General features: G+C 43.2%; 1 protein-coding gene across 1 annotated transcript in view; it reads left to right on the forward strand.

The window, feature by feature from the left end:
* LOC126108903 (period circadian protein) overlaps positions 1–25025 on the forward strand; it is a 224173-nt gene that overhangs the window by 153782 nt on the left and 45366 nt on the right. Inside the window, exons 11-17 of the mRNA XM_049914270.1 lie at positions 1745–1909; positions 1992–2110; positions 5925–6059; positions 12503–12658; positions 16628–16751; positions 19435–19751; positions 21191–21351. Coding sequence (XP_049770227.1) covers positions 1745–1909; positions 1992–2110; positions 5925–6059; positions 12503–12658; positions 16628–16751; positions 19435–19751; positions 21191–21351 — 1177 coding nt within the window. The remainder of the gene's footprint in view (positions 1–1744; positions 1910–1991; positions 2111–5924; positions 6060–12502; positions 12659–16627; positions 16752–19434; positions 19752–21190; positions 21352–25025) is intronic.

Genomic DNA, 25025 nt, shown 5'->3' on the forward strand with positions numbered 1-25025 from the left:
TGGGGGTAATGTCAGTGGTCAGAGCATGGAAAAAAAAATGGTTTTCTCTTTTTAAGGAGGATCATTTTGATGTGAGTGACTCTCCACATTCAAGAAGACTTTAGGGTTTGATGAAGATCATTCAAACACATTACTCCACAGTGATCCATATTGGTGTACTCAAGAACTGACAGACGTGATGGGCTGTGATCTTTCCACCATCACGAGACTTTTGCACGCAGTCGGTAAGGTTCAGAATTCGATGTGTGGGTACAACGTGCTCTAAACCGAAAGCACAAAAATCAGCAGGTGGCCATATGTGCGTCTCTGCTCGCTTGTCATCAATTGGCTCGTGTTAATACATTTATCACACTGTTTAAGACGAGGCATTCATTGCTCTCGTGGAAAAATGTTTGCAATCATCTACAGAACCATAGTTGAACCAGGCATGCACCTCTTCATCCAAAGCAAATCAGTGGCCACAAGTGTCTTTCTTCAGGGCTCCAAAAGTGTAGAAACGAAATGGGGAGAGATCGAGACTGTATGTGGGTAGGCCCACGTGTTGCCAAAGTTGTTTAGAGTATGCTGCAGATGTTTCACTGGGAAGCTCTCACACACCGTCGATACGGTCCTGATATCTCCCCGTGCAATTCCCGTATTTCTGGAGCCCTGAAGAAAGACGTTTGTGGCCGTCGATTTGCTTTGGGTGAAGAGGTGTACACCTGGGTGATTACTTTTCAAATGTTAAACAGTTTACTTATTTTTTCCCATCACTCTCGTTTTCATTTGACTGCCCCTTATACATCCCCACAATGCCAGTGAAACAAGTGGCGATGCTATTGGTTAAATACTTGGTCTTGGTGTCAAGATGAGTAGGTTGAGGGTCTCTTTAACAAAAGTAACAAAACACTGTTTCGTACAATTTGTACTTTAACATGCAAGGAGAAACTTATTCACTTCAGATCAGTCCAAAGTCACAAAAGGCTACATAGTGTACCCCAGTTCCGTAGCAATCTGTTTGAAAAATGAGATTTCTGTTTAGTTAATTTACAAGTAATTTGTTAATAATTTTACATTCATAATCATTGTGTGCAAGTCTTGACAGTTTCTTTTTCATTGGAAGAGGGGTCAGGGGGCATTTTCTCAAAATTTCCAGTAATATTGATTATAATTCAGATTTGGTTCATAGGTTTTCTTTTTATAAAATGTCATTAATTTTTCATTATTATTTGGCTTTCAACCCTCACATGAAAACAGTGATTTCACATTGATTTAAATTCATAGTCATTTTAGTTTCTATACAAAAAGTCACAGTTTATGTAATATTTTAGAACTTATGTCACATAAACAGTGAGTGCCCCACACTTGAGTGTTTCTGTGAAACATTATTAATTTCACCAACCACAAAATCTAACCATAAAACTGAAGCTAAATCCTTCAGTTAGCAATGAATTACTCGAAACTGTACAAGAATGCCAAAAATCCACTAGAGACGAACTATAGCTCTGAAAATTGACATGTATCGGATCCTCCACCATATGTAAGGTCGAACACATCACAGTGACATGACAAGAGGGAGATACAGTTCACAAGACACTGCACGGATATAAGCTGTAATTGTCAATCCACTTCTGTCTGCGTCTCCAATCTTAATTCAGTATTTAATCCTTAGTACACTGTTTCCCATCGTCTCGTCTTTGCGTTTGTCCCATTTCCCTCACAGCTGTTCCGTATTAAGGCCGATACATCTACGTCTTCCGTGCAGGAGGTGTGCCGCGGCGAGCCCGGCACGGACAGGCGCGATGTCTCCAAGCGCTGCAAGGACCTCGCCAGCTTCATGGAGTCGCTCATTGGCGAGATTGGCAAGCCCGAGTTGCGTGTCGATCTGGCCGCCACTGCCGCTGCCAACCAGATCGGAGCCAACTTCTCTGTAAGTGCCGCCACGCATCCGTAGCAAACTCTCGACCTGCAGGCAGGTGCGTACGCCGCCACTAACGAGCTTCTGCCCACAGGAACGCAGCTCTGTGACGTTGGGCGAGATATCGCCACACCGCGACTACTATGACAGCAAGTCGTCGTCAGAGACGCCGCCCAGCTACAACCAGCTCAACTACAATGACAACATCCAGAGGTGCGTAGTGTGGCTGTCTCGTTTCTCTGCTTCCGGGCTCTGTTCTCGATGTAGAAATACAGCTTCACTGAGTTGTTGACAGTATCGCAAAAGGTCTTGGAACTAAATTGGGCCAGGAATTTACCATCGAGAGGTGAAATTTGTAGAACTGCTGATAACCATACAAAAGTAAAATTGACATAATGTCTAGCTTCCGGATCTAAATGATCCTTCTTCAGGGAGGAGATAGGGGTATTTTGGAGAAGGGTAAAAGGAAAGGGCAAGTCACTCCAACCCCAGGATGGCAGGGACCCAACTGAAGTTAGGACAAGGGAAGATTGAAATGAAGGATAAGGCAAAAGAGAGAGTAGGTCAGAGACAATAATTTTCTCAAGTCTGTACGGTGTCTGTATATAAATGTCAGTTGCTTGTGTTGCATTACTTAGTGACCACTGAGTCCCACGGAAAGGTAGCCCTTCCTTCAAAACAAATAAGGCCCAATTAAAATTATGTAATGCAATCTTGACTATTCTCAGTTACAGTTCTTCAGACACCTGCATATGAATAGCGAAATAATTTAGTGTTGGCTGTTGCTTAACTTGCCCTTTTGTGAGTCCAATTTGAATCACCCTAATATAATTTAGTTTTTTTCTGATTACTAAGCTATAAACCCATTCTTGTGTATTCTTCCATAAAGTTATTATACTGCATTGTGGCCTTGTAACACTACAGTATCATAAAAAAATGTAACAGAATGACAAGCACCTGCCCTCAAAGATGTTCATGGAACATACCTTCTGAGACCTGAAAATAATGTATTAAATCAAAGAGTGGTTTGTTTATGAACATCTACTACTTGCAGAAGTGGTTTTGATGAAAAACTTGTTTGATTTATACATAAGAATATTTTGTTTAATTACTCCTGCACAAAGCATTTTGCTAGGCCTTGGGCTGATCACTTCTGCTATCTTACAAAATTGGTACATCAGTTAATTAAATTTATGAAAGGTGTGAATGTGAAATAAAATGTCAGATTTGCATTTACTTTACAATTATTTTTGTACCTTGAGAATACTAAAGTTTTACACAAGCCGAACTGATTAAGGTTACTCAAAACTCATTCTCCTCTCAGCACAATCACTTGAAGACCAGTTGTTTAATATATGTTCTAAAAGCGTGGAAGATGGAAAACCTATTTGGTGAATGAAATACCAACTCACTAAACCTGTTTGTGAATTATATGCAATTCATAAACTGTATGGAATTGTAATTGCAAAAACCACTCTCCCATAGAATTTAATGTCTGGCGCAGATAACTCTTGGCAAGATAGCATAGTTTGCTCACTTTTAGTAACGGAAAAATGTTATCTTCCAATCCAGAATAGACGTATGAGAGGAGCTTTATATTTCAGTGAAGTACTTCACACATACAAACTATTTCTGCTTTTGTATATGTCTCTCTCTCTCTGTCTCTCTTATTATGTACATACAAAAAGGACTTCACAAATTTGGAATGATATAGAAATGTATTGAGACAACGTACAGAATTGATTGACATCATTTTGTAGCAGACAACCCCAAGTTTGATTCACACATTGCATCAGTACCCTATTCTGCCACCAGAGTGCCAGCATAATACACAACTAAAATGGCTACTTTCACTGGTATGGAGCGTGCTCATCATTTGTTTCTGTTTCACGAAACGAACTCTGCAACAACAGTTCATTGTAAATTTCACACCAAAAGAACCTCCGAACAGGACTACAATTTATTCTTGGCACAAGAACTTCGTTGAGACTGGTCGTTCACTGCGACGTTGTAAATCAGCAGGTCACCTGCACGTTAATGATTATGTCGAACAGGTTAAGATGACACCACTGGATTTCTTTGTGTGGGGTTTCATTAAATACCGTATGTATGTTCCTCCCATACCAAACAATTTAGTCGACTTGAAAAATTGAATCTATGCTGCCGTTGCACGAGTTATGTTTCATTTGCTGGAACAAGTGTGCAAATAAATTGATTACCAGTGGGATATTTGCTGCATCAGAAACTGAACCGAAATGACACTTGACACTTATATGTGAAACTTCAGATTGTTTTCTACAAAATGATGGATATACTGATTCTATAAGTTATCTCAATAAATTTCTATATCATTCCAAAACTGGAAAGTCCTTTTTGAATCCCCTTGTATACGCAGCTCCTTTCAATAGCACACCATTTCACACTGTAAGAAAGTAAAGCTTTTCTCTACCATGGGGCTGCAATGAATAGGAAGAATACATAGACTTTCTTTTCTTTCAGAACTTCTGCATATGTGCTTATCATCTACGTGCCCTCACCCCTCATTGACATGCCCCAAACAACTTGAGCAGAGAAACCACCATAGTAGATGCCACAGAAAAAGTTCATCAGTGGGTTCAGAGATAACGGCAAAAGTTGCTCGTGAATGATTGATTCGTGATACACTGAATCTATGGAAGTTGGCAAATATGCATATATAACAGACAGTTTTGAAGTCGGTGCCTGAAACCAGGTCCCCTCTCCCCAATATTCTCCCAACACCACCCCTGCCACTTTCCATCACCTTCCTAATCTCCGTAAGGTACTTTTCGAGCCGTGTAATGTGCCCAAACCATTAGGGGTACCCGTAAGTTTCTATCCCTGCAGTTGTAGATCAATTTTCAAAGCCACTCACATTGTTTGTCGACTAACTTGTGTTGACTGCACAGAATTTTATACACACAAGATCGTCCCTAAACTGTCTGGGTGCATGAGTGGACACAGAAAAACTGTCCACCTCATGGACACCCAGTACCCAATTGCTGAGCGTACTGCGTAGCGTGACTCTAGGCGTATGAAAGTGCAGTCCTGCAGTCATTGTCGTAGTTGATAGCTGCAGAGTAATGTGAGGTCTGCAGGTGTCCCTTACGTGTGTAAAACTGATGCATAAACAGAAGATTTCATCAGTTGTTGAAATCAAAATTCTGTGTGAAGGCTTTTGACAGTTGAATTTTTTGTTGTTTTTATAAACCCATAACTCTACAACAGTTCCACTTTTGGTAATTGAACATTTTCTAAAAATGTCCGTTTACAAATGATTTGCAAAAGTTTAGTGTGAGGTTCTACCACTAAAAAGAATTGTGAAGTTTGACCAAAACCACTTATTGCAAAATTCCTGCAGATTTCTTCATTTTACATGTACATTTAGTATGAAAAAATCGGTTCTCAGTGGATTTTGCACAATTTCACTGATGCTCAAGAACAAGCTCGTGTATGGAAATGATCAAAAAATTTGATTGAGGAAGTCCGAAATCTGCGTAGAATGTTGTGACACGAGACAAAACTATTACAGAATGAATACATTCTAGAAACGTCCCCCAGGCTGTGGCCAAGCCATGTCTCCGCAATATCCTTTCTTCCAGGAGTGCTAGTTCTGCTAGGTTCGCAGGAGAGCTTCTGTGAAGTTTGGAAGGTAGGAGACGAAGTACTGGCGGAATTAAAGGTGTGAGGACGGGGCGTGAGTCGTGCTTGGGTAGCTCAGTCGGTAGAGCACTTGCCCGCGAAAGGCAAAGGTCCTGAGTTGGAGTCTCGGTCCGGCACACAGTTTTAATCTCCCAGGAAGTTTCAAGTTTCAAAACTATTACAGTTTGGGTGCTTAGGGTAACTGATGTCCAGACACTGACATTTAAATGCTGTAAGTGTGAAGAAAATCGAAGAGGTGTGTTCTGTAAGGTCTGAGAGTTAGAAAAGTTTTTTGGCTATCTTCGATGTCCCCTATCTGGTGCCTTCTCTTTGGAGTAGCGATTGTGACAGTATTGTACACCCACAGGTTCTTCGAGAGCAAACCGAAGACGATCCCGTCAGACGATTCCGGTGAGCGGCTGATGGCATTGGAGCCGACCGGCCGCAGCACTGACGAAGACACCAAGGCTGCCGCTGCTACCAACGACAGCCGTGCCACCAGGTAACGCCTTGCAAGCTTGCTCATCTGGGCACAGTGTGATATTTTATTATGGTGGTATCAAAAATAGTACTTTTGTGGCCTCATTGGACCACTTTAGTCAAACGTTATCTGGCCACCTTCTTTGACAAGTACATTTCCTTGGGAGTTTCCAATATCGTTTCACGTGTTCTGATCTTTTTCATTTTTCATCATCTGTAAGTACACATTCAATGCGTGTTGTTTGTCTGTTTCTTTTTTTAAATCTCATTTTCTAGTTTTTCAGTTTTTTGAGATTTTTGTGTTTCGTTTTGCAGATCATCCAGGCTAGTTCTTTGTCCACTACTTCTTCTGTATCCTCTCTAATTTCCGTGATTCATCCTACATGTTGTTTCAGATTCCATAGTTTGTCTAACTCTTCTTGTTAATCTGATTTCAGTTGTCATGATGTGGGCAAGGAAAGAAATCCTGTTCTTACGTATAGCACCTATAGTAGGCCAGTTTCCTGTAAAGCACTTCATTTGGCACTACCCTCCATTATCCTTTTTTATAAAAACAACGATAATAATAATAATGATAATAATAATAATAATGATAATAATAATAAGAATAATAATAATAATAAGGAATGGTAAAAGTGATGGATGGTTATTTACATAAGTATTTCCAATCACATTCAGTTTTACCATCTTACAGCTGATGTGTTTTGATTCTCACTGGCCATCTTATAATTTTTTCTGGAATTCCTTCGCTGGATATTTCTTATCTTTTGCAATGCTCCACTGACCGATATAGAAAGCACCATCAAGCATCACCCAGATATTTATCAAACTTTTGCAGATATGCACACCGTGTAACAGATATTAACCTTTTCAGATGATGTGGTTGTGTTTGAATTGACCTAGGATTTTCTCGTAACGTGGTAGCCGCACAGCATCTACATCTGTAGCCACCTTTCATGTGTCCAGTAGATGCTGCCCTCTAGTGGCTGCAGCTTTGACTACTTCATATGTCTTGAATATTAGCAGTTAGATGAGCAAATGTAGGAGCCATTTCCATATGCAGTACATGATGGTCTTTGTTTCTGAGCTGTGATTGAATTTATTTCTAAAAGGGATGTTTTGCACATGGATTAGATACAGAAAAACTATTCTGCTCAAATTTATACTCTGGGTTTTGTATTAATAATTAAAGTTATGTATTTATTTTCATAATTATTGTAGGGGTTCCTTTTGAAGCATCTGCAACTCTAAAGGCAACATGAGTAGCAGTGACAGGTTGTTGTATTTCCAGTTTCACACAATGAACACTTGGTGTCCCATTATAAAGGGGTTTCATCCGATGCTGGCTTGGATTGACAGTAACAGTGCAAGTGGAGATAATGGGTTAACTGAAGACAGTGATCTTGATCTCTGAACAAAAAAGTCACTGTTGTCTTGCCTTATGTCAGAGAATGGGAACAAAGAACCGTTAGGAAAAAAATATAAAACTGTTGTTCCCGAAAACCACACAGTAGAAGCAAAACATCTACCATTGCACAGCACCTTAAGGCACTGGGTACACTGTAGCACAAAGAAGGAACTTCACAGAAGCAGATGAGAGCGTGCTTCGTGTCAAGTATCCCTATGCCTAACAGCAGAAAGGAACTACGTTTTACTGTGTCACGAAAAGTAATGACATTTCGTGTGCAGTGGCTCCATTTGTAACTACACCATATGTGTTTATGTTTGTCTAGTTTATATCTAATAATTTAATAGACACAAGGAAATATAAAAAAATAATTTTTAATATTTTGAGTCTGGAAAGATTAAAGGATGAAACTTTCATTCTGTTCAGAGCTGATGACCATCATCATCAACAACAACAACATCAACATGATGTGTAACCCCCATAGGCATGAGTACACTTTTGTTTCCGTTGTGGTGTGGAAGCAAACAGCCTGTGAATGTCTTCTTGAGAAATTTCTTGCTATGCCTGAAAGACATGCTCTGTAAGTTTGTGAGGCTGGAGTCTGGTCTGAAAGTACACACCTCCCCATCAAGTGACAATTTGGGGGGATGAGGAATGCCACTGCAGTACGGGGTCCTGTGTAATCTTGCTGGAGTATGTTATTCGTTACGTGCCATTCTTGCCACACACCAGCCAGCATTCAGCCTCCCTTCATCAGTTACCAAATCAGACCTGCAGTACAAAAGTATGACCATCAAAGGCAAAGGGTAACAGAGGAGTCGGAGGCCTATGCACCTTGAAAATCATCGTCTCCTGTGACATTTCACTAGGCTGCATAAGGGCTCTTGATGTCAATATGACTGCCACAAGCAGAAGTAAGACTCAGAGATGAACATCGCAGATTGCCACTCGGGTCCCAGTTGACTCTTGCTTGCTCTGCACTGTGAAAGTCTCTGTGATCTGCGCTACGGTTTCAGCAATAAACAGTGCACGGCAACTCGAAATCTCAACTCACCGTTCAGTAATCTGCTCCTTGCAGTTTGTTGTGACACAATGCCTGTAACCTTCACCCAGATTTCAGATGTTGTCATCTGCAAAAGTACAAGGGCGCTAGGAAAGTTTTGCAATATGACACAACAATAAGACGCAGGAGACTAATTGTTGCTGTGTTCTGAGAGTACTTCGTGCTTGCATTTTTAGCCGCTGTGCCAAGTCTGTGGGCCAAGTTGATCACTAGCAGGGTTAGTTTTAAGTGGTTGCTATGGCGTCGTGGTGACAAAGTGAGATTCGAAGAGTTTTGCGATACGACTTCACATGTGGTTTGAACGTAGATCAGTGCTTTGAAGAATTGACTCTTGTAATCAGTGATGTGTATCCACATCGTTGAACTATATTCTGGTGGTACAGAGAATTCCAAAGAGGGACTCTGGAGGATGCTGAGAGAATGAGAAGGCCATGACCGTCAGTTATGGAGGGAAACATTAATTCTGTGGGGAAAATGCTAGAAGAAGAGAGGTGAGTGACCTATTGGCAGATAGACGATACCTTAGTGCTAAATGCACTAGCAATTCATTTGCTAGTAAAGAAACTTTGTTGTCTCTGGGTGCTGCATAGACTGACAGAAGAGCAGACGACACTCTAACATGGAAAGTAAGCATTTCCGGACACATGTCCACATAACATATTTTCTTTCTTTGTGTGTGAGGAATGTTTCCTGAAAGTTTGGCCGTACCTTTTTGTAACACCCTGTATACAATGCTGCAACCTAAACAAATGCCCTCAGAGTTTTCCTAACACAGAAACTTCTATTGAATGGAAAAAAATTCTATCTTCTATAAATGTTGTTCTTGCAGAGATCTCTCACGTTTTCTCAGCACAATTGATTAATGGTGTGCTTATGGGTGTTTTGCCAGTTTCTTTCCACACTGTACACAATATTTTGATAACTGATCAAGCTGTTTTCTTCATGTGCCATGCGTTTTGCTGTTGTGTGTACTCAGAATCTAATTGGAGTGCAGACAGTGGGAACACACCAAGCAAGGGGGCACAGTGGTTACTACACTAGACTCGCAATCGGGGGGACAACAGTTAAAACCCGTGTCGGACCATCCTCATTTAGGTTTTCCCTAAATTGCTTCAGGCAAGTGCCGGGATGGTTCCTTTGAAAGGGCACGGCCGACTTCCTTCCCCGTCCTTCCCTAATCCGATGAGACCGGTGACGTCGCTTTTTGGTACCCTCCCTCCGAATCGACCGACCGACCGACAGCGAGGACAATAACAGCAAAGCTCTCAGAACCTGAAGAAAATGGCTTGGTCAGCCATTGAAATATTGTGCACAAAATGGAAATGACGATTCAGCGGAGCACCTGCAGTCACACCATTTTCTTTTTACTACACGTCTTCATTTTATATCCTCTCTATTTCAGGTATTGTGAGTTATATTGCCACTCAAATAACAAAACTCATCGACTACTTTTGGTCTCTCAATGCCCCAGCGTCACCTCACTGATTTTGACTATGCATCATAACCCGTGATTTACGTTAAAGTTATTATCACATGTAAGTAGAGACAAAAGTGTTAGCACAAAATAGAAGAAATTAAATATGGCACAAATCCAAGCAAAAGACCAATATTGCAAAAGAAATGTTTTTTGGAGTCTTCAGTCTCCTGAGTAGTTCGATGGGAACACCACGAAATCATCTCCTGTGCCAACCATTTTATCTCCGAGCAGCATTTTCATACTGCACCCTCAATTATTTGTCAGATGTATTCAAATCTCTGTCTTCTCCTACCTCATTCCTTAACTTAATAGTCAACCTAATTATTAACATTCTTCTGTACTACGTCTCAGATGCTTCGATTCTCTTCTGTTCTGGTTTTCCCAAAGTCTGTGCTTAACTACCACACAATGCTGTGCTCCAAACATACATTCTCATAAATTGGTTCTCAAATTTAGGCTTACGTTTCTCTTGGCCACGAATGCCCTTTTTGCGAGTGTTAGTCTGGTTGTTATGTCCTGCTTGCTCTGTCCGTCATGGGTTATTTTGCTGCCTAGGTAAAAAAATTCCTTAACTTCATCTACTTTGTGATCACCAGTCCCGATATTAAGTTTCTCGTTGTTCTCATTTCTGCTACTTCTCATTATTCTCCTCTTTTTTTCAATTTACTCTCAATCCATATTCTTTACTCATTAGACTGTTCATTCCAGTCAGCAGGTCTTGTAATCCTTCTTCACCTTCACTGAAGGTAGCAATTCTCATCACCAAATCCTATAGCTGATATCCTTTCACCTTGAATTTTTGTTCCATTCTTGAACGTTTTTTTATTTGTGTCATTGCTTCTTCAATGTATAGGTTGAACATAATGGGCGGAAGACTACATTCCTGTCTTCCACCCTTTTTAATCCAAGTACTTCATTCTTTGTCTCCCTTATTCCCACTTAGTTCTTGCACGTATTGTACACTACTGGGCATTAAAATTGCTACACCATGAAGATGACGTGCTACAGATACGAAATTTAACTGACAGGAAGAAGATGCTGTGATATGCAAATGATCAGCTTTTCAGAGCATTCCCACAAGGTTGGCACTGGTGACGACACCTGCAACGTGCTGACATGAGGAAAGTTTCCAACCGATTTCTCATGCACAAACAGCAGCTGACCGGCGTTGCCTGGTGAAACGTTGTTGTCATACCTCGTGTAAGGAGGAGAAATGCGTACCATCACGTTTCCGACTTTGATAAAGGTCGGATTGTAGCCTATCGCGATTGCAGTTTATCGTATCGCGACATTGCTGCTCGCGTTGGTTGAGATCCAATGACTGTTAACAGGATATGGAATCGGTGGGTTCAGGAGAGTAATACGGAACGCCGTGCTGCATCACAACGGCCTCGTATCACTAGCAGTCGAGATGACAGGCATCTTATCTCTATGGCTCTAACGGATCGTGCAGCCACGTCTCGATCCCTGAGTCGACAGATGCGGACGTTTGCAAGACAACAACCATCTGCACGAACAGTTCGACGACGTTTATAGCGGCACGGACTATCAGCTCAGAGACCGTGGCTGCGGTTACCCTTGACGCTGCATCACAGCCAGGAGCACCTGCGATGGTGTACTCGACGATGAACCTGGGTGTGCGAATGGCAAAACGTCATTTTTTCAGTTGAATCCAGGTTCTGTTTACAGCATCACGATGGTCGCATCCGTGTTTGGCGACATTGTGGTGAACGCACATTGGAAGCGTGTATTCATCATCGCCATACTGGCGTATCACCCGGCGTGATGGTATGGGGTGCCATTGGTTACACGTCTCGGTCACCTCTTGTTCGCACTGAACAGTGGACGTTACATTTCAGATGTGTTATGACCCGTGGCTCTACCCTTCATTCGATCCCTGCGAAACCCTACATTTCAGCAGGATAATGCACGACCGCATGTTGCAAGTCCTGTATGGGCCTTTCTGGATACAGAAAATGTTCGACTGCTGCCCTGGCCAGTACGTTCTCCAGATCTGTCACTAATTGAAAATGTCTGGTCAATGGTGGCCGAGCAACTGGCTCGTCACAATACGTCAGTCACTACTCTCGATGAACTGTGGTATCGTGTTGAAGCTGCACGGGCAGCTGTACCTGTACACACCATCCGAGCTCTGTTTGACTCAATGCCCAGGCGTATCGAGGCTGTTATTACGGCCAGAGGTGGTTGTTCTGGGTACTGATTTCTCAAGATCTATGCACCCAAATTGCGTGAAACTGTAATTACATGTCAGTTCTAGTATAATATATTTGTCCAATGAATACCCGTTTATCATCTGCATTTTTTCTCGGTGTAGCAATTTTAATGGCCAGTAGTGTATTTATCCATGTTTGCCTATAGCCTACTGCACCATATCACATTGTCACTGTTCAGACAGTATGTTGGTGCCATTAACAATGTGACTTATAATGAGTCTTCAACTACGATATGCTGGCTGGACTCAGAATCGAATAAGAAATTTAAAAATTGTTTTTGCAGGAACTGCTTGTCGCCGGTGAATGACACCGGCTCCGGATCCAACTCTGGCAGCGGGTCGGGATCTGCCGGCGTGTCTGCCAACAACGGCAGTGTCGACACCGCAGAGGCCGAGGGAGACTACAAACCGCCACAGCTCACTGAGGCGCTGCTTTCCAGGTCAGCTGGCAGCACCTCACTTGTTTACACCTAAGTCTGAGCAGCTATCCTGTGCAAACCGATGTGAAGTGCTTGCCAAAGGGAGCTTCCTCTACTACCTCTTTTCAGGATTTCTTTGCTTCCATTTTTGTATCGAATGAAGCAAAAATGCTGCTTAAATGCCACTGTGCATGCTGAAATTAGTCTGACCTCGTCATCGCTGCCCTTACAGGAGTGATATGTAGGTGGCTGAAATATATTGGTAGTTTCATCACTTAAGGGACAGTTCTCCTCAGTCGGCCTATATAGCAGTGGTGCTTATCCTGTCAGTCACAACTGAGTGGTCCGTTGCCATGGCTTTGAGTCGGTCTTTCGAAACTGTGGTGTCACCGCCAGACACCACACTTGCTAAGTGGTAGCCTTTAAATCGGCCGCACTCCGTTAGTATACGCCGGACCCGCGTGTCGCCACTATCAGTGATTGCAGACCGAGCGCCGCCACATGGCAGGTCTAGAGAGACTTCCTAGCACTCGCCCCAGTTAGACAGCCGACTTTGCTAGCGATGGTTCACTGTCAAATTACGCTCTCATTTGCCGAGACGATAGCATAGCCTTCAGCTACGTCATTTGCTACGACCTAGCAAGGCGCCATTACCAGTTACTATTGAGAATATGAATAATGTACCGTCAAGAGCGTGTTCACCATTTATGGATTAAAGTTAAGTATTCCAGCAGCTACGTACATTTTTTTTGCTAAAGTCTAATTCCTTGTCCTGTTCCAGACCTCACGCCAGCCTGCGTGAGCTAAAACGCGTGCCTTTCGGCTTCCTCTCATACCGGTGTTGGCTCTCCTGCCAACCCACAACAGAAACCTTTGTATGAAATCTGTTCAGGAGAGCTGTTTTCATAAAATACCAATTTGTTGACAGAGTTCCATACAGTAGTTGTAGGTGGTAAATCTGACAACACTGTCTCCATCTCTTTCATCTCCATCTGTATTTCACCACCTTTAAGGCTCACGCCGAGCGACCGTCTTCCCTCGTGTGGGGTGAGGTTACTACTAGGCGAGCTGTAACTTCTCTCGTTGTGAGTGGGGGTTGCGGTGAGCGGGCAGAGCACTCAGAATTTGCTGCGAAGTGAGGTGCGATGTACAATGTGGGGAGGGCGGGGGTGGCGGGGTTTGAGATCTGACTCCGTTAGGCTACAACACAAACCTTGGTTTTCCAGCTTCTGTGAAACAACAATGTGCATGATGGACATAATGATCAGTTAAATACTTTTGTGTTACCAAAACTTAACTGGACGAAACTGGGAGTAGTAGATCTTGAGCCTACGAAGGTTGAGCACCCGTACTATACAGTAAATGATTATTACAGTTTTTTCTTTGAGAAACTAATGAAGCAGTCAACATAGATCATTTATGTATTGATTCTTAGACAACATTTCCTGATTTTTTTTCCAGTTTTAAGAGATTGTCACCATGAAACCCCCACTACTGCCCACCCTGCAACTCAGAAGTTGCTCTGTCCAAAATTAAGTGCGTGCAGAATGGGAGTCCTGCAGTCTGAAAGTCTCATCTGAAATTAATAATAATAATAATAATAATAATAATAATAATAATAATAACAGTTTTTTAATCTTTAGCATGTTGTGCATCAAGTAATAGGTACAGTTTTTCGGAATTTGAAAGTAATAATAATAATAATAATAATAATAATAAAATGGCAGGCATTTGAAACAAAGATGTTGTTTTGTTGTGCAGTTTATTCATGTTTTTTGCAATAGCTAATGAATAAATTAAAATTTAAAAACATTGCTGTATTACTCATTGCAGAGATGTCCAAGGAGTAATTCAGCCAAATTTCAGAAAGATACCTTTACCAGTGCACTCGCAATCCATGCCATCAGCTTCAGACACAGTATGTCAATACTGCCAACATATGTGTAAGAGTAGGCTAAATTTTCTGTAATTTTTTGGTATTCGCTGAAGAACCTATTTTCTAAATTGTTCCCAAAGACTGCAGCCATTATGCTCGTCAGACTGCTGGCTGTAGTGAGAACCTCACTTTGTTCTGAACTCTGCGTATCTAAAGTGAAGTGATTCAACACGAGGGACGTCTCTTAACCCAGCAATCTCCTGCTGTGCTCGTGGTATTATGTTCCTGTAAATTAATGTCTGACAGCACAGAGAGTTGGAACATGTGTAAATAATTTCTTCATGTACAGGTCCACAGCCTCAATGTCTTGTGTTAATGATGTAGCCTGTCAGTTATATTCCTGTAATGCACCATGCGTATAAATTATATTGCTGACCAGTTTCAGCTTACCGTATTTACTCGAATCTAAGCCACACTTTTTTTGTTGTTGTTGTTGTTGTTGTTGTTGTTGTTTTTATAATCCAAAAACCCGCTTGCGGCCTAGAATCGAGTGCAGAGTAAGCGGTAGTTCTGAAATATGTTGGTAGGTGCCACCACAACGAACTTCTGCCATCGAATATAATTAGCGCTACACAGGCATGCTTTGCAGGCACAAAGATAAATACTGGTACCAAACCCTCTCCGTCAGTATAGCTTTTTTCTCCGCCTCGAGTTAAGACCACTGCATTTTCATACATTATCCAACGAAGTAAATACAAATTCCGTATTGTTCATCTTCGAATGTAGCAGCATTTCAATGTACTACAAAAATCTGACTGGCAAGACTGTTTGGGATGTTTGTCAATATGGCCAACTCTGCGTTCTGAATTTTGTCCTACCTGTGAGAAGAGATGGTTGCTAATAAGAACTTTTATGAATTATGAATCGCATGCAGTACTCTCTTCACCATGAGAATAATACGAATATAAACATTTTGCCATGTATTATTTCGTGTTTGCTGCTATCTCGTTTAAATCCTGTCTGCCTAATAAACTACAAAACTAGAGTGAGACAACAGCAAACGCGGAAGAATATACATATCGTGTCATGTTTATATTCGTATTACTCTTATACGTAATAGTGATACAGTCAGAAATGAAGCACGGCAATTGACTAGATTTATAAATCTAAGATGACTCTAATTTCTCTGCAGAATGTAATGTACTAAAGAGGCGTCTGCAAAGATTTTCAAACGGAGAAAAATTTTCACTGAACTCTCGTTCAGAACGTCTTCTATCATACGCAGTCTATTATTTGGTTCTTGTTGATCATTATCAAAGAAAGCAGCAGTGTAAGTAACAACAAATAGCAGTCTCTTGCCATTGTTTCGCGCATGAGACATACTCTCTCTTTTTTATTGTAAGCCACAGTAGCGCGCACTAAAGCAAGCCATGCCGCGAGCGGTGACAGGTCTTAAACACTCATTATCAAAATGCGACAAACAATGCATGACACAGTACAGCAATGTATTTTCAGCTTAGAGTGACATAAACACCTATAACAAAGAGAACGGCACTTAACAGATCAAAGAAAAATAAGCAATCAATTCAAACCAGACGAAGCACATGAAAAACGAAGTGTACCCGTATAAATATGGATGGAGTGCCAGACGCGTAGCAATGGCTACCTGGTAAAGCTTAACTGCTAAGCTTTCGACTCGAAGCAAACTACTGTAGCTGTATCATCATTCATTCGACCTAACTTGTGTCTCATATTACAATGGACCAAATTTGTTTCGATTTGGAGGTGCGGCCTAAAACTTTTCTCTCCCCTTGAATTTCGAGTCTCAAATTTCAGGTGCGGCTTAGATTCGAGTGAGGCTTAGATTCGAGTAAATACGGTAGGCCATTCCAAAATGTAAAATATTGCAGATACATATGTCACATTTTTTTTAGTGTGACACACACACACACACACACACACACACACACACACACACACACACACACACACACACAAAATCACCAATATCATACATTTGAAAATGACCTAAGGTCGAAACTGGCCAGTAATGTAATTTATACGCACGATGCACTTTTGGGTCACAGAGTGTGAGTGGTCGGGGTGTGTTGCAGGCACAACGAAGACATGGAGAAGAGGATGGTTCAGCGGCACCGCGAGCAGCGCAGCAAAGGCGGCGACAGCAAGTGCAAGAGGCTCCACCACTGCCAGCCGCCGGTGCTGGCAGACAAGGCGCATGTGAGTCTCTGACAGTACCATCTGATTATTAGTCACAATTTTGTATTCATTATCTGAAGTTTGCAAAAAAGTTAAATTTGTGATTTCCAGGTGATTTAGTCAGAACAAACTACAGTGAAACCCCTTTATAACATTCCTCCATATAATGTTTTCCTCTGTGTTACATCCGTTTTATTCGGTCCCGACTAAAAGCCCTTATAAACAATGTTACATTTTTCTCTTTACTGCGTTTCCTCTATATTACAATTTCCTCCATGTAACACTCATATTTTTTTAACCCTTGTCAATTATTTACCTCTTTATAATGTTTAAGTGACTGGATGTAGACGCATCGTTTTCCGTTCTGTGGATCACAGTTTGTGCCGGCTCGGAAAGCCCACTCAGCGTGTTTTGTATGTCAGAAGCGGAGCCCGGTCACGTGACATATGACATGTGACGCACAATCTGCTTGTGATCTTTTTGGTGCCATTTCAGTCGATGTTTTGTATTCGTAGTGTATTGTGTGAGCTGAACAGCAGACAGTGTGTCTAGTACGAGTGTGTCTTCGATTTAACTTTATTGAAGGTTTCATCAATGGACATGAGTGAAAAGTGGAAGAACATTTCTCTGGAAGAGAAGGTTTCTGTTATTAAAAATGTGGAGGCATCTCCTGGTGTGAGTCGCGTGGAGTTAGCGAAGCAATTTGAACTGGCCCCCTCAACACACAACACTATTACGAGAAACAGATCGTCGATAATGGAAGAGTTTGACAATTGTGGAAATTCGAAACGTATGCATTTGAAGCCATCGACTTGATTTGCAAGAGTTTCAGGAATTAATAGGCAGTGATTCTGTCACTTTTGAGGACTTTGTGGCTGTGGATGACAACATGGCAGCCACAGGAGTACAAAGTATTGAGGACTGGCTCATATTCTATAATTGGGTCAACTGAAGAGCGGGATACCACCTGTCAGCTTAGGACAATGTCGTCATATCTTAAGAATCTGTTATAACTTTTTACAGTACAAACTGATCCATTTACTTTCAGCCATCCACCTTCCGGGCCCCATGTTTTAATTACAAAAAACTAATCATTTGATACATTGATCATTTGCAATGAATATCATATTAGTGTTATTGATGTGGCGTAGCAAGACAGCCACGCCACTCGGAAGTAGCCGAAAGGCACGCGTACACACACGCCGGCTGGCGTGAGTTCTGGAACAGGATACTTTGTGAATGCTATAGAGAAAAGTATGCAGTTCCTCGGATACTTAACTTTACTTCATCCTTGTGGTACATCGCTCTTGACGATACAAATGAGACTTTAATTACAAGCACTGTAAGGCTAATGGCGCCTTGCTAGGTCGTAGTCATGGACTGAGCTGAAGGCTATTCTAACTGCCTCTCGGCAAATGAGAGAAAGGCTTCGTCAGTGTAGTCGCTAGCAAAGTCGTCGTACAACTGGGGCGAGTGCTAGTCCGTCTTTCTAGACCTGCCGTGTGGTGGCGCTCGGTCTGCAATTACTGACAGTGGCGACACGCGGGTCCGACATGTACTAATGGACTGCGGCCGATTTAAAGCTACCACCTAGCAAGTGTGGTGTCTGGCGGTGACACCACAGTTATGAAAATTTAAAATGTCATCTATGGCACCATTTGTCGAAGCTGATTAGTGGTATCCAGATCTTCAATAATGCCCTATAATTATTATTTGGAAGCCTTCCTCTTTATAGTGTTTTCCTCTATAGAGTGTTCAGAATTTGTGGTCCCTTGAAAAACGTTATATAGAGGTTTCACTGTAATGAACATCACCAAGAATTAGTAGCACCAAATGATAACGCAGAATTTAATCGATTATAAAAAATTGTACTTATTACTTTCTTTGGGTAGGCACCACATCCCCAATAAATTTGGAGGAGGGACATAATACTACCAGGCCGTACTGCAAAATATTTTATTCTGCACTGCTAGTTTTGGGCACGGTCCATTCTCAACTCTGTCTATAAGCATAAAATACTATAATGAAAAACTAGAGTGCAGTGTAAAAGCCATAAAATTACATTGAATGTAGCGTTATGCAAACATAGTAATTACCTACATCTACATGGATACTCTACAAATCACACTTAAGTTCATTGAACCACCTGTACAATAGTTCTTTATTCCACTTACAAACAACATGTGGAAAAAATTATGCCACCAGATGTGGGTACTTTGTCACCCACCAGGGTAGCCGAGAGTGCTAACGCGCTGCTTCCTGGCCTCGGGTAGGCACGCCGGCCCCGGATCGAATCTGCCCGGCGGGTTAACGACGAGGGCCGATGTGCCGGCTAGCCTGGATGTGGTTTTTAGGCGGTTTTCCACATCCCGCTAGGTGAATACCGGACTGGTCCCCACGTTCCGCCCGAGTTACACGGCTCGCAGACATTTGAACACTTTCGCACTATTCCGTGGATTACACTCTGACGCCGACAGTCGGGGTACACTACAGTCGGGGTGCGCAATCCTTTTACGTCTCGGCTAACCTACTACCTCCGGCTCTCGGCACGGGCGACGAAACTTTGACAGTATTCCACGTTTCCAACTCTCTACTATTCCGCGACACTACAGGAGACCTGGCGATACACCTCCGTATTCGACAACTCCTGTCACTCCTGCCGAGTGGTACACCACACTGCAGACTGACAGTCGCGCGTTCGCAGGTGGAGAGCGCGGCCCCTCCTGCAGTGGCCGCCCAGGTGCCGGCGGGTGCGGCGGCCCATGGGACGAAGCGCAGCGGCAGCCACTCGTGGGACGGCGAGCCTCTCAAGGCCAGCAAGCACTCGCACGCGCCCTCGCCGCCGGCCGCCCCGCCGCCCCCGGCGCCCCTCCGAGACGAAGCGCCGCCGCCTGCCGCGGCGCCGGGCCCGCCCGCGGCGCGGTCGCCTGCCGCCGCCGAGGGTGCCGGGCTGAGCCTGTGGCCGCCGTTCTCTGTGGCGATGACACCGCTGCATTCGCCGCAGCCCTGCAAGACGCGAGGGTGAGTTTTGCCGATCGCACCTTCTCTCGATTCCTACGGCTGTTTGCTGGCTGTCCGCCTATCCCGTATCACTGGGTAGGTCAGGAACATCCACGAAACACATACTATTGACGGATTGTCTCACGAAAGTGCTAACTTAGCTGACTTATATTTTTTAGGTATTGCTTCTTACATGTTGATTCAAATTTGAAGGTGGCAGGGGTAAAATAAAGGGAGCAAAAGACTATTTAAAATTTCTACAGAAATCAGATGGCAGTTACCAGAGTCGAGGGGCATCAAAGGGAAGCAGTGGTTGGGAAGGGAGTGAGACAGGGTTGTAGCCTCTCCCCGATGCTATTCGATCTGTATATTGAGCAAGCAGTGAAGGAAACAAAAGAAAAATTTGGAGTAGGACTTAAAATCCGTGGAGAAGAAATGAAAACTTTCAGGTTCACCGATGACATTGTAATTCTGTCAGAGACAGCAAAGGACCTGGAAGAGCAGTTGAACGGAATGGACAGTGTCTTGAAAGGAGGGTATAAGATGAACATCAACAAAAGCAAAACGGGGACAATGGAATGTAGTCGAATTAAGTCGGGTGATGCAGAGGGTATTAGATTAGGAAATGAGACACTTAAAGTAGTAAAGGAGTTTTGCTATTTGGGGAGCAAAATAACTGATGATGGTCGAAGTAGAGAGGATATAAAATGTAGACTGGCAATGGCAAGGAAAGCGTTTGTCAAGAAGAGGAATTTGTTAACATCGAGCATAGATTTAGGTGTCAGGAAGTCGTTTCTGAAAGTATTTGTATGGAGTGTAGCCATGTATGGAAGTGAAACATGGACGATAACTAGTTTGGACAAGAAGAGAATAGAAGCTTTCGAAATTTGTGCCAGAGAAGAATGCTGAAGATTAGATGGGTAGACCACGTAACTAATGAGGAGGTATTGAATAGAATTGGGGAGAAAAGGAGTTTGTGGCACAACTTGACTAGTAGAAGGGATTGGTTGGTAGGACATGTTCTGAGGCATCGAGGGATCACAAATTTAGTATTGGAGGGCAGCATTGAGGGTAAAAATCGTAGCGGGAGACCAAGAGGTGAATACACTAAGCAGATACAGAAGGATGTAGGTTTCAGTAGGTACTGGGAGATGAAGAAGCTTGCACAGGATAGAGTAGCATGGAGAGCTACATCAAACTAGTCTCTGGACTGAAGACAACAACAACAACAACAACAACAACAACAACAATTCAAGAGAAAGTTTCAGAATAAGAATGTTATTCCTAACTATGGCAGGGTAATGGTTAAGAGCAAAAGTTCAATGGTAGTTAAAGCTAAAACAGAATGTGTGAAATTCCAGATACTAGAGGACTCTTTAGAGTGGTGTCACTAAGATTTTGTCTGGTGAGCCAGTTACCCAAACTGGTACACGGCTGACAACTCTGCTCGTCTGCTGCAGGAACTTCTGCCCGGGCGGCTGCTCCCAGGCAGCCCCGCAGATCCTGCCACTGTACTACCTGCCGGCTCCGACACCTGCCTCCGCCGGCGCCACTCCTGTGGGGAGCGGCACCCGCCCCCACCAGCAGCCACACGCCCCCGCCGCCTTCCTGCAGCAGCAAGGTGAGTGCAGCTCTTTGCCGGTCAGTACTGCAGCTTCCCGAGGTCGCTATTGATGGTTCAGTGATAAAGGGCAGTCAGATAAAAACAAGACAGACATATAACTTGCAGGGCACAGAACCTCGGTAATGCAGGTAGCTGTGTTGTCCTCTATTGGGAATTGGGAAGGAACAGTGTGAACATTTAAACGTTCACTGCTGTGCCGTTTGTCCCACAGATGTGTGTGCATCCGACTTCACTGTGGAGGCTGGGAAAGAGGAACAGCAAGGTGTAGTGCAGTTTCTGACTGCAGGAGTGTCAAGAAGTGACATTCGTGCCTGAACGTCTGCTGTGAGTGGCGAACACAATATATCACCTGTGCGCGTGTTTGCACGGAGTAAACGATTTCGAGAAGGATGGGTGTCGTTGAAAGACAGCAGTCGACCAGGACAAACGTGTGGGTTATTATTCCTTCTGTCATTAATGTGGCGGATATTCCTGTCAGAAATGACTGACAGTGGAAAACATCTGGCTGATGTGAGTCACGAGCCACAGTAGCACTTCCGCCATCGTGACACGGCATCTGAAGTTCCAGAAAATTTGTGTGCTGTAGTTCACCACAACTTGACGGATGAACAGAAATTTAACAGAATTTCGACATCACTGCAACATGTGGAATGGTATTGGCATATCTCAAATGTGAGGTGCCTGAGAAACATCACATTCCAAAACAATAAGCTTTGAATTTTGAGACCATCCTGTTTCTGAGGCTTCTTGGGATACTAGGAGTAGTGAGTGTTTTCTGAGAGCTGGTTACCAGCCATCCGCTTAACCCTTCCCTAAGAGGTCCATGATTTTCATTTGTGGTTATCTCTCTTAGCTGGTATGTTCCGGTCATTTAAAGGCACCAGAAAACGTGTCTTTCATTCTCTCCTGATGACTACGTGATGTACAGCCACTGTACGCCAGGATCGTGTGACTTGTGTCTTCTTAGATGTGGGAGCAGTGTTTGTTGGCAGAACTGCCTTGACTTCTTAAAGGTCAAATTCATTCATCAAAATCCAGTGGAAGTTTGTCAACAGTTTTGGTTCAGAACAGGTAACGGAAGCCTGAACAGACTCTGAGATCCTCTGTCAACCTGTGACCACTAGAAATAGAAAAGGAAAAAGAAAATTAAGGACACCCTCATGCCTTGAAACCTAATACTGTAGGGGGGAAAAAATATTGGCTAAGGGAGGCAAACAGGAAAAGCATGACACAAGTTAGTGGAAGTGTAATGTCAGACTTAGCTAAGAGCCCATGTGGTTGCCATTTACATACTCACTAGAAGCAAGGTCCCGTAGGGGGGGGGGACTTCACTTTGTCTGGAACAACTGACCAGTGGTGACCCTGCCAGGATCATTCCTCTTGCCACCGTAGCTCAGTGGATCTTACATGCACACAGACCTCACCACCAATGTTAAGGTGGTAGTCCACAGAGAGGCCAAATCAATAAGGGAAAGGTTTATTACACTTTTCAAGATATTAACTAAACAAAAAGCTGCTTCTTACAAAACTTACAACCAAACTCTCACAGACTTTGATCAGGCGTTTGGCTTGAAAACGAGAATGTTAATTGGCATTAAGGGACACAAAGACTAATGCGATGAAGTATCCTACTGCGAGGAAGGAGAGTTTACTCGGCAGCAGTTGGCCGAACATACTTCCCGGAGGCGGTGACTGAAAGGTCTGAAGTCCCACTGCTGTTGCTTCAACTGGGCTGCTATTGAAGGGCTATTGTTAGCTGCCACACGGGATGGCCCAGAGTGTTGACAAACTGCTAACGAGTGCCACTGTGTTGCTATAGATAGCTGGTGCGTGGAGATATACTTCTGGATTTATTTTTGTGCACGTGACTCAACAGAGAGAAGTAGGTCCACAGCGAGGAGGACCTCTGGTTGCATATGCCCCTGCCATTTATCAGTCGTGATGTGACACTCACCAGTGGCCGAAGCTATATCTACATCTACATCTACATTTATACTCCGCAAGCCACCCAACGGTGTGTGACGGAGGGCACTTTATGTGCCACTGTCATTACCTCTGTTTCCTGTTCCAGTCGTGTACGGTTCGCGGGAAGAATGATTGCCGGAAAGCCTCCGTGCGCACTCGAATCTCTCTAATTTTACATTCGTAATCTCCTCGGGAGGTATAAGTAGGGGGAAGCAATATATTCGATACCTCATCCAGAAACACACCCTCTCGGAACCTGGACAGCAAGCTACACCGCGATGCAAAGCGCCTCTCTTGCAGAGTCTGCCACTCAAGTTTGCTAAACTTCTCTGTAACGCCGTCACGCTTACCAAATAACTCTGTGACGAAACGCGCCGATCTTCTTTGGATCTTCTCTATCTCCTCTATCAACCCGACCTGGTACGGATCCCACACTGATGAGCAATACTCAAGTATAGGTCGAACGAGTGTTTTGTAAGCCACCTCCTTTGTTGATGGACTACATTTTCTAAGGACTCTCCCAATGAATCTCAACCTGGTATCCACCTTACCAGCAATTAATTTTATATGATCATTCCACTTCAAATCGTTCCACACGCATATTCCCAGATATTTTACAGAAGTAACTGCTACCAGTGTTTCTTCTGCTATCATATAATCATACAATATGTATTCGCAATACATAACATTTGTCTATGTTAAGGGTCAGTTGCCACTCCCTGCACCAAGTGCCTATCCGCTGCAGATCTTCCTGCATTTCGCTGCAATTTTCTAATGCTGCAACTTCTCTGTATGCCACAGCATCATCTGCGAAAAGCCGCACGGAACTTTCGACACTATCTGCTAGGTCATTTACATATATTGTGAAAAGCAATGGTCCCATAACACTACCCTGTGGCACGGCAGAGGTTACATTAATGTCTGTAGACGTCTCTCCATTGAGAACAACATGCTGTGTTCTGTTTGCTAAAATCTCTTCAATCCAGCCACACAGCTGGTCTGATATTCTGTAGGCTCTTACTTTGATTACCAGGCGACAGTGCGGAACTGTATCTAACGCCTTCCAGAGGCTGGAGAGGGAAAGGGGGGGTGGGGGCAATGTTGTGGAGGTATGCATGTTTGTGATGCTTCTCCACCTGCAGGGTTGCCAATCCGTCAGGTATATTACAGGTATCATGATGAATAATATCATTTCCTGTCCCATATTGTTGTGGAAGATGAAACGTGGTGTCTTCAATTTGAGCCAGAGAGTATCAGAGCCAACAGCACACGGACTTATCCCCACCAAAAAAGTCCAGAACTGTGCATGCCGGCTCCAGGAAAGCCATGATGTCCTTTTCCTTTTTCTTTGAGGCCCACTGCTCAATGACTGTCTGGAACACAGCACCACAGTTAACACACAGCAATAAATGGACACTTTGTAAGAAATGACGGGCACCATCGATTCCAGACACCCAGGAATGTTGACGGGCAGTATTATTCTATTACAGAATAATGCCTACCCACATGTTGTGAAGAATTGTGGTGCAAAAAGTTTTTCTGGCGAGCTCTTTTACACCCTCCATACAGTTCCGATATCTCTGCTTGAAATTTGCATATTTCTGGAGGCCTGAAGAAAGACATTAGTGGCCATCAATTTGTTTCAGACAAAGAGGTGCATACTAGGTACAGCCATGGTTTTTTAGGCAAACATTTTCCCATGAAGG

This window comes from Schistocerca cancellata, chromosome 11, assembly GCF_023864275.1.
Source record: "Schistocerca cancellata isolate TAMUIC-IGC-003103 chromosome 11, iqSchCanc2.1, whole genome shotgun sequence".
Taxonomy (NCBI): domain Eukaryota; kingdom Metazoa; phylum Arthropoda; class Insecta; order Orthoptera; family Acrididae; genus Schistocerca; species Schistocerca cancellata.